Raw genomic sequence first — 11,012 nt, 5'->3', positions numbered from 1 at the left:
AGACTGATGGCTGTGCATATATCAGATGAGCTTCACTGTATGAATCACAAAATATCGAAAAGGTTATGCCTGACAGGGAATTATCACAGGCCTATACAGTTTCTCTATTTCACTCATGCCTGTGTAAATATTTCAGTGTGTGTTTGTGTGTGTGTTTTTGCAAAGCAGCCCATTATAAGCCCAACAAATCATATACTAACCTCACTGGCACAAGGCATTTACCAAAACGGCCATCTGCATTTTAATGACAGTCTAATTTATTTATGGCTATTTTATGACGGGAGACTCTTGATATTCCTCGCAACACACAGAAATTCGCATGGCTGTCTCATTTCTGCTGATGGTGACGCTATGCTAATAGTGTTGGAAATTTCTGTGCACCTTTCCAAACAAGTCGAGGTTTATGTGGATGTGTCAGGGGGAAGCATATGTGCCCAAGTATGCATGCATATCAGGGCAGCATGCAACTTTTTCCTTTTCTTAAGATTTGCATGGTTATCTTCGCCTTGAATGAATATGCTGACCTTATGCACACATTAAAAAAGCTCTCGCAGGTTTTACATTTCCGACAATGTGACAATGGGCATTATTCATCAAATCAAAGTGCCTGGCAGATGGACCTGATCTCTCCTCTATTGTATCTGCTGTTGGTAAGTTTTTGCAGAACTGTAACATTAAAAACAGAACACATGTTCTGCTGCTAAAAAAAAGCAATGCAATTTGCTGCGGCTATTGATTCATGTGAAATACTGAAGGCGCTTCTATCTACAGGCACAAATGTAACACTTGGTTTCACAGCGCTGTGCATTAGTAGATATTAGTCTAATAATTACAGCCAGAGCAGTCCTGTACTACAAGTGTAGAAACCAGTGAGTGATCATGAGTTAGATACTAGATTAGGATAGTGGTTTCTATTTTTTATGCACCAATAACAAATACAGTATGTTCTACTGAGCTGTAAAACAGTTTGTTTCTACCAGGTTTGAACAATAGTGTGTGAGTTTGTGTCTGGATATATGATGGGCCCAGTTCTCAACCAATGGTGGCGTTTTAGCCACTAACCATACAACCTCCACAACACACAGTTCAAAGAAAATACATGCTAACTAACACTGGCACTGAAGAAAAAAATATCACTTTCTTTAAAAGAAAAAAACAACTTGGAAATCAGGGAATAATCTTAAAATAAGTATCCAATTTTAGAAATCTATTTTTTTTTCCTCACAGTGATTAGACATAAATGAATCTTTTTGTATTCAATTTGAGAAACAAATACAGCTCTACTTTAGACATGTCCAAATTATATGCAATAAATGTATTCCTGAAACAAACAAACGATAAAAGATATCTCTTTTTTGCGTGAAGGACGAATTTCTCCTTTTAAGAAATTACATTAAACAAAAACATATGAGACCTCTGGGAAAAAAAGGTACTGTATGTTTTGTTTTTGAGTTAAAAAAATTATTTTTTATATATATATATGTATATATATATATATATATATATATATATATATATATATATATATATATATATATATATATATATAGTATAGTTTCATGCATAGTGTGCATGAATCATCCTCCTCCATCCCTGTTCTAACTAAGGTGTGAAAAGAAGATCCCACATCTAATGGTGTGCAAGTATGCAAAAAGTGAGAATATCTTTGATTTTCCATAATTGCACTAATGTAAGTTGCAATTTGAGTGATAAAGAAATGAAATTGAATCTCTGATGAAAGCATAACACATTATTAAATGAATATAAACACTTATTAACAGACAAGTGCAACAATGAGTCTGGTAAATACTGCAGCTTATAGGGCATTGAGGGTGTTAAGATAATACAAGAACGAAGTCAAGCATGCAATTTTTCTGTGGTTTTAAACAGGCCTGTCCATCCCTGAGGGAAAAATATGTAAGTGAACACCTGCACTGCATAAAATACACTACATTTTGTTCTAATGCTTGTGAGATTTGGTACACTGCTGTTTAAGGTAGTAATGGTTCTATCTCCAGCACTGCTTAGTAATATTCAAAAAATCCGTCGGTTGGGGAAACTAAGAGGTTTGTCACCTTCAACGTGTAGTGCTCAGCTGGAAGCACACATGTGCCAGCATGGACCTGGTATCCAAATTTGAAAGAGCCACAGTTGAAAAGATTTGTTCATTCATTATGTGCTAGCACTGACAACATGACACCGGCCACAGGAAGAAGAAATGTCCACAAATATTTAAGAATACATCATAGCCGGATCATCGGTGCCTGGGCTCACTGATGGCACTCCACACAACCAGCAATCTAATCAATAATCTTTCATGATTTAAATTTAAAGAAATTACACATACCATTGACTCACTGACCAAACTCTAGTTTCTGTCAAGGTGATAGTGGAAAAATACATCATCAGTCTGCTTTCCACTGGCTGAGGGCCATAAATCTGCTGTGTCTCTTGGGAATTTTAAATAGCTGCAGCTGGGTATATTAGTGTTGAAATTGGTCTTGTGTACAGCCCAGAGGCCTGCCACGACTATGTGCTAAACTGGGCATCTTAATGAAATAAAAAGGCTACGTGTTACATTGAGTTACCTGTAAAGGCTCGAGTTGTCCCCAGTGACACAGAATAATGCATTTAATGTGTTTTGGCTGTATGAGAAAATCTATTTCTCCCAGCCTCCCACAGCAACAGAAGGATGGAGAGAAGGAACGAAAGAAGGAGGAGAGAACAAAGAATAAAAACAAACGTATGAAAACAGTAAACAGGAGAGAACGAGAGGGAGGAGGACAAACAACCAACAGGAAAAAAAAGAGGCGAAAGAATAGTCAGGGGAGGGCAGCAGAGGGAGGAGGGAAAAAACTGAAAACACAGTGTTTGCAAATCACAAATTAAAAGCATAAGCATGCTATACACCAAACAATGTCCCAAAGGAAATATGGGTCTTTCAGCATAACAAAAAATCTTATTTGGGGCAGATAGATAGGTAGAGACAGCCACTTCTTGGGCCTCTGCTGTCATTTACAGCAGTGGTTTAGGGAACAAACCACAAATACTGGAGGAAAATGTATTGACTCTCATTCTGACATAACTATAGGCCTGTCTTTCTCTTCTAACTGCATCTAAGACTACAAATCAAACACAGTAAATAACGTATATTTCACAGAAACACAAATCTGAAAAAGCACTAAGAGAATACAACTTTCTACCGAGGCCTCTTAATGCTATAAAAATACTCAGACAACAAATGATCACGCTTCAAAATATACAGTCATTCTGAGTGGCTTATGGTTATTAATTACGGAAAATAAATTCTGTTCTAACAATTCAAACAAGGAGTGGGAAATACTACAAGTCATATTCATGACAAAGGAGTTGCTGCTGCTATTGATGCACAAATGACACCAAAAGAATCATGTTTGTTGTCCATCCATCTGTCCTATTCTTCTACAAAAGATATCACTTAAATGCCTTATGGGAATTTCTTCAGAATTTCCACACATGTCCACTTGGACTTATTGATGAACCCATTTGTTGGTCAAAGGTCATTTTTACTTCATAAAACATGACAAAATTTCACACAAACAGGGTCAAACGATGGAGTGATGACATTTTAGATCCAAAACGTCAAAGGTCATGTCGGGACAGACCTAGAGATAAACAGTCTGATTGGCTGGCAAAGGTATATATAAAGTAGTAATTCCTGTTATCTATTGGTTCTTCATTTTTACCATCCATAAGCAAGATATAATCAAATTTTGAAGTTCATCTACAAAGATGTGAATCCAGTTTCACCACGTACTCAGTACATCAGAGGCTTCTTTGGTCACTTGGTGTTGTTGTGAAATTGAAGGCTCTTATTGCATTTTGTTGTCTTATGACCTCTAATCTGTTTACTGACAACAAAGTTGACTCTAATCTAGTCAACTATATATGTGCAAGATCTTAATCTGACAAAAATAACGGAAAAAATAACATATTCTTAAAAAAATATTTAGGGGGGTTTATTCCCAAATTCTATACATCAGAACTTGCAGAAATAGTGAGAACAATAGAAGGGGCCGTATGGAGCTTCCCTGTGAACAAATAAAATGCTTTTCACAGTCAGTGTTTTTCACTGCGCGCATCCTTGAGGTTGGAGAAAGTGCTGAATGCATTTCAGCTTTCATAAAACACCTGCAAAGCAGATTATTGAAACCTGCATGTTGAGTTGGGTGGTGTCTATTTTTTCATACCTTCATAACATTTCACCACGATGTTGCTGGAGATAGACCTTGAAGCATGTATAATAATAAGCACCGTCTCCATAGATTCTTGCTGGAGGACCCTGTTTCTGTGCATGTTTTCCATTTTTGTATTTTGTTAATGTAGCAGAAGTGCCTCCTATGGTTGGTTGTTGTAGGCTTTTTATGGGTTTCATGGCTGTGGCTGGAGAGCCTGAGGTTGGGCTTATCTTTAACAATGGTTTCACTTCTGCAGCAGCCAATGAGTGATGCATTTTGAGGTGTGAATGGAGGTTTGACCTGTTGTCCTCGTTAGCCACAACTTTCTTAAGGAAAATAGTGAACACTAGTGAGGCGGAGGGTGATGTGGTTCTGGCACATTAAGGGAAGCTTATTAGAAAGTATCAGGGGTTTGGGTGGGTTGGATCAAAAAGTGAAAAAGTAGCTAGTGTAGTAGTGTAACAGAAAGATAGTACTGATAATGTCACACTTCCTGCATTGGATGTTGTCGGTTTAGTCAGAATCAGGTGGCTGATTAACAATTTGTGGGATGTGTGTTGCAGATGGGCTCTCATAACTGGTTGGTGGGTTGGTTGTGGATATTAAAAAACCTTACCTTCAGCTTTCTCTGTTAGCTAGCTCACTGTTATCTTTGGGACTAAATGAAAATACTCCTAAATGAGGTCAAAGTCCTGTTCCTTTGTTACTAGTGCTGCAGCATTATCCCCACCACTTGCAGTTGCCATCTTTCTTAGCTCAGCAGCCTGCTCCACTAGTAAAGACTGAATTTCTGTGCTGTGTTTCTATGGACTGTACTGGACTGTCTGTGTTGGCTGGTAGTCTGAGCCATCATTAAAAAGTCAAAGTCACCTGGCAGTTATGACAATGTTTGAATAATGGCTCCCTTAGTTATTGTGGCAGACAGCGCTAGTGTAGAAAGCTGCTAAAAAGATAGTTATCAATTGATTAAAGGTAAGCTGGACACTAAGGAGACACTAGAGAGTTACACAACAGGCTCAGAGCTGCCGACCTCTAACCGACATCTATACTGAACATTCCACTGAGTTAGGTGCTACTAAATTAGCACACTGACTGTTGTTCATTTTGTGGATTGTTACAGCCTATATGACAAAAAGAAAAAAAGAAAAAAAGAGTGGCAGTTCAATGGTATGGGCTCACTGAATAGTTTCCATATAGAATAATGTTTGTTCAATAAGCAACTAATGTCTTGCACATTTTCTGGGCCTTCTAAGCAACGTTTTGAAAATGAGAAATGACACATAAAACATTTCGTCCTCAATTAAGGAATTAAGACAAAGCAACAAAAAGAAACAACAAAAAAGCATTGGGTTATAAGTGTGAGATATTTCACAAATTGATGACTTATCGCTCACTATGTCACTTTTCTGGTAAGATTTACATACTTAGATGTGCCTATTAAAATAGCAATACACACCTAGTGGGTTACATCTGTACAACTGCTGTCATTTCCAGTATGACAGCCATGTCTTTTTCATGTATGTACAAAAACAGTAAACTTTGATACGGCATGTGATCACCACACAATGCCATATAAAACTAATTCAGATAATTAATGAACAAAATGTGTTAAAATTCTGCCATCTAATTAATAGCTTATTAGTCTGTGATCTCAAGTTTCATTTCATTTCAGCTGTATGTTGGCAACACATTAGAAGATTGGTGTGAAAGTACCAGACAAGGTTATCAAATTAGACTCAAGCGACCTCTCACCTTTACAACACACACGCTCCCTTTAATAAATCCTACGCTGGAGTGACAAATAGTCTTAACGTGAAGTCAATAATTCGTACTCACCCCCCTGATCGGTGCTGACGGTGATGATGGCCACCTGGCGGGGAAAGGAGCTCATGTCTGACACACCGTTGAGCGACTCAATCTCAAAGGTGTAGTTGGCGTGTGCAGAGAAGTCCGTGACAGTGACGGTGCCGTTGGTGAGGCCTAATGGACGCGGCAGGAAGCGAAGGTCCTCCTCACAGAGCTGGCACTGGTTGGGCTCGGGGCCACAGCGTTTGCACTGGACGTTGTAGGTGAGGTCCCGGCGGCCTCCGGTGTCACTCGGCGGCGACCACTCCAGCATCAGACAGGTGTCGTTCAGGTTAAATATCAGATTGCGGGGAGGAGACGGAGGGCCTGGCGGTGAGAACAAAATTTAAAGAACCGAATAAAATAATTTAACATGTAAAATCTGCCTTTAAAAGATCCGCTTTCACGGATATTAAGAAAAAGGGATTAGCTGTATGGAATTTGAACAGTAGATCATTCAACAACTCAGGAGCCTGAGTGGCAAATCAACAGATCATCAAATGAAAAAGAGCAAGTCATATAGGTGTTAATCTGACGACAGTGTTGATTGGTTGTTCTGTGTCTATCAAATCTAATCAACAATGCATACATTTTAGAATGTAACTGTTCTGGTTAAGATTTGATCAGGTTTAGATATGAAAAGTACCTGGTTAGAGGTAGGGTTAGGGCTTATAATGACTATTTTTTCACACAGCTGTCATTCTTCTTGGGAGAACAGTCTAATAAAAGTTTGTCTGATGATCTATCATAGGCCTAAGGATACCAATTAGCCTCCATAACCTGGTTATGGAGGCTAATTGAGAGTTTCCATCAACCACCTGCTGCTCTTCTCCACCACCACTGGATTTGGGGACACTTAATCGCACAAAAGCAATCTTTTTGAGTAACCAAGCCAAGAATATCACCGTGCAGGAAGGAAGAGAGAAATGCATCTCATCACGATAAAAGATAACAATTTAAAACGCTCTCTTATTGCTGTGACTTACTGCAAAAAAGAGCATATCTTGAGAAAAGCAGAGAACTCAAAATTGCCGCGAGATACATCACAGCTAAAACGATTTTCTGAACAAATATCAACACAGTTTGTTTGTGTAGATTCTTAGTCATCCAGGTCATGGTCGTCTTAAGAGCTTGAGAAAGAAGTAACTGGAGTTTTCTTTTTGCTTCCTCAAGATGCTTTACTACTCATCTAAAAGGCTTCTTCACCTCTGAATTGAGCAGTGAAATGTCTTCAAGAACCAAAAAGACGCTGAGTTACTTTTTGCTGAAGCTCTTAGGGTCAGCGCAGTTTGTTTATCTGTATTAGAGACAACTAAAGAGTTCACCCAAAACTAATAGCTGTATTTCACACTATCACAACTCCTCCTTATGCATTCCTCACCTGTGCAGTAAATGCTCTAAGTTATTCCTTTCATTTCACTTTGTCGAGGTATTTCTGTGTTCCTTAGATGTGCGTGTTTGTGTATCGGGGTAAGCATTGTGCTATACCAGGCAGCCAGCTGTCAACAGGGTGGAGTTAAAAGGCCTGAGGGATTTGAACACTCCCGTCCTGCCAAGCTCACTGTCCGCCAGGACAATGGGATGTTTCCTCTCTCCTCCACCATCCCTCCATCCCTTTCTCTCCCCACCGTTGCTAAAAATCTCAGCAGACAGCAGAGCTCCTCCTACCGCTCCTCCACTTCTGTCAGCATGTGTCCATTCTCTCTCTTTATCTCTTTCTGCCTCCGTCGGCCATTATCTCACCTCCTCTATTCTCTCCATCGAGGAGAATCCACCCACCTCCCCTCCTGCAGAGCAACCCCACTGCCATCAATCAGCTCCTATTCTTCTCTAGGGGCAGATCGGTATCAGCGCCCTCCTTCCTTTCTCACTTCACTGTCTACTCTGTCCAGCCTTTACGCTTTCCCTCCACCTTTATCTCTTCTCCTGTGACATCATCTCTTTCTTTCAGTCTACCTTTGTCTTCCTCTTAGGGCCTCAGTCTTTAATCTCCATTTCTTTCTTTCTTTCTGACTTCAACAACAAGCAAATGGTTTATGTCCTGCCCTACAAGTCCCTGATTAAAATGCACTTTGTGAGTAAACACAGAGCTCACATCTTGTAAAAAGAGGACGTGGCACACGAGTCTAGTCTTTAGTTTGCAGGGTTGTCACACCCCTACAAGTCTTCATACACTGTGTTTGTGTGTGCAGAAAAAGTGGCCTTGAAGATTTTGAATTTGTGCCCGGAAGATACAACTGTTGACAAGCCATTGAACAAGAAACTGAATCAAAACTTTATATACTGAACCAGGTGTCTAGTGTATCTTAAAATAAATATTGCTTGGCTGGCATACCTAAACCTGTTTGATCAGCACTTAGTTTTTAGACTTTGTGGTAAGGTAAGCATAGTAGGTAAGGCTGCATTTCATCCCAATGAAAACTGCTCAAGTCAAAGTCTAATAAATAGGAGACTTTGATTGGAAAAGTCTGCAGCTTAAAAAGCATATATTTCAACGGGCAGAAGCTCATAAACATATCATTTGAGTGTAAAGAGATAAAACCCGAAGAGGAGAAGCCTTTCCTCTGCAAACGGTGCACGTTAGAGGACACTATAAACTAACAGCATCTCCAAACAATGACTTGGCTTGGTCTTCCCATAAAAGACAAATACACTCCTCCACCCTGGAGAGCTCTCAGACGTGGCCCCCGTCTATCTCAGTGACAGCTAAATGGCTTTTTAATTAAAGGAGAATTAGTCCGGTTAAACTGTAATTTAATGCAAATATGAAGTCGTAATGACAGTCAGTGAATCATCTATGAAGACGAGGCAGCTGAACAAAAGCCATGTAATTCATCCAGAGACTCTCTAATGTTCAGTTTCACACCAGATAAGTCCTGGAGACGAGACTGGATTTACGACCACAGCAAAGTCTGAGAGAACACTGGCGTAATCCACCGGCTCCGTGGAGAAAGTAATAACTTACCCAGACTGTCGGGCATACACAAGTATATAAATATTTAATGGGAATTTACAATGAATTAATTAAAGTTTAAACGGCTCAGAATAGAAAATCACTATTTCTGTCTCCCTAATAATGACAGTGAAGTTTAAAATGCTGGCATGGCTTTAAACACATCAAAACAATGACTAATACAGAGTTGTAACTATATGTGGTTATTGTGTCTAATAAGTAACAGTGGTGGTGATAAAAAATGCCCTTTTCCAGGTTGTTATTGCTTGTGTTGAGCTTGTTTTCAGTGTTTAGGAGTATTTTCATTGCACCCATTTTTTTTTTTACATGTTTATTTGGGTAAAATCTGTTGATTTTGTGAGCTCATGTTTATTAATATAATGCTTCTTATATAAATACAAATCTACTGAGATGCACTGCATAATTCTGTTTTCTGTTTCACCCTCACAAACACTTGGATCACAGACCAGCTGTCACTGAAGCTAACGAATGTTTGGTTTATCCGACTCTATGGTGCCAGGTTTTCTGAGATACTTACGTGTACAAGCCATAGTTGGAGGATCTTTCTCAGCCCTGAAGAAGCCTTTCTCACAGCGGCAGATAGCAGCACCCTCTCCATAGCTGAAACTATGCGGCGGGCACTTTGAACACTTGATGTTTCCAGCGTACGCCTTGTAGAAGCCTGGGTGGCATGCTGAAGGTGACAGACAGACAACAAGACAGGCTGTAACTGCAAAATGTATTTTCAGGTGAAAATATGATATGTATCTCCATACATTATTTCACACAGAAAGATCCTCCAAAGGTTCATACACTGTATGCTGGCATCCTTCAGAAATATTTAAATTCATGAAGATCAGGGTGTCTTCTTAAACATGAAAACCATTGCACCGAGGATCACCAAGATAATGAGAATATCTGCTTTGAGTTCGGGACATGTTTATTCAAAGTATTTAAAAAGTAGACTGTTGTTCTTACATGAAAACAAATGAGCTTAAAGGACAAACGAAGACACACTGAGTCATTGTAATTATTTTAAAAATAATTTTCTCAACTGGAGTTAAAGCAAATGTAATGCAAAAATTTGCACATATTTTGACTTATTGTTCACGGAGATTCACTGTCACACTGTCATGGCTTATTGGGACAACTGAAGAGATTGAATCCATTATTAATGTTTTAAGTAACAATAATGCTTTCCCTACTAGGACAATTTAAAATGGCGGCTGAGGAAGATATCTATTGAGAATATCATTAAACACGGTCAGTAAACAGACAATATACATACAATACCGTTCACAAGTTTGGGGTCAGTTAGAAATGTCCTTATTTCTGAAAGAAATTATTTTTTTTTTCAATGAAGATAACAGTAAATGAATCAAAAATACAGTCTGGACATTTTTAATGTGGTAAGTGGCTATTCTAGCTGGAAATGGCTGATTTTTAATGGAATATCTCCATAGGGGTACAGAGGAACATTTCCAGCAACCATCACTCCTGTGTTCTAATGCTACATTGTGTTAGCTAATGGTGTTGAAAGGCTAATTGATGATTAGAAAACCCTTGTGCAATTATGTTAACACATGAATAAAAGTGTGAGTTTTCATAGAAAACATGAAATTGCCTGGGTGACCCCAAACTTTTGAAAGGTAGTATATATGTATTTAATTTGTTTTACTTTTAATATATGAAGATAGAGGCAATTACAAGAATTTATTTGAATGCTTTTTACTCATCAGGTTTAGAATATGTCTAACAAGTGAGCAGCAGGTTAGAAAAACAGCAGCAGCAGCAGATTCAGTCTGTATCTGCATCATTCTGCATGTGTTCAAGCACACTGAGCTGTAGTTCATCTGTGTTTTGGAAGCACTCAGAGCCCAGTTATGCAATTATCATAGTTATGCACTTAAAATGCTGGAAATCAGTTCTGAAGTATAAACATAAGCTTTGGCTTGCTTTTTGTGTGAGTCAAAGATGAGCTGTTAGGCCTCAAGTAT

General features: G+C 38.8%; 1 protein-coding gene across 2 annotated transcripts in view; it reads right to left on the bottom strand.

The window, feature by feature from the left end:
- The window catches only part of LOC111575382 (ephrin type-A receptor 6-like), a 179,471-nt gene that overhangs the window by 74,837 nt on the left and 93,622 nt on the right, over positions 1-11,012 (bottom strand). For both annotated transcript variants that reach the window (XM_035952894.2, XM_023280453.3), the window contains 2 exons: positions 9,554-9,709; positions 6,054-6,389 (listed from right to left, as the gene is read on the bottom strand). In XM_035952894.2, the coding sequence (XP_035808787.1) occupies positions 6,054-6,389; positions 9,554-9,709 (492 nt within the window). The remainder of the gene's footprint in view (positions 1-6,053; positions 6,390-9,553; positions 9,710-11,012) is intronic.

The sequence above is a fragment of the Amphiprion ocellaris genome, chromosome 11 (genome assembly GCF_022539595.1).
Source record: "Amphiprion ocellaris isolate individual 3 ecotype Okinawa chromosome 11, ASM2253959v1, whole genome shotgun sequence".
Taxonomy (NCBI): Eukaryota; Metazoa; Chordata; class Actinopteri; family Pomacentridae; genus Amphiprion; species Amphiprion ocellaris.
The sequence above is the reverse complement of the archived record's forward strand: the minus strand, read 5'-3'. Positions and strand labels throughout refer to the sequence as shown.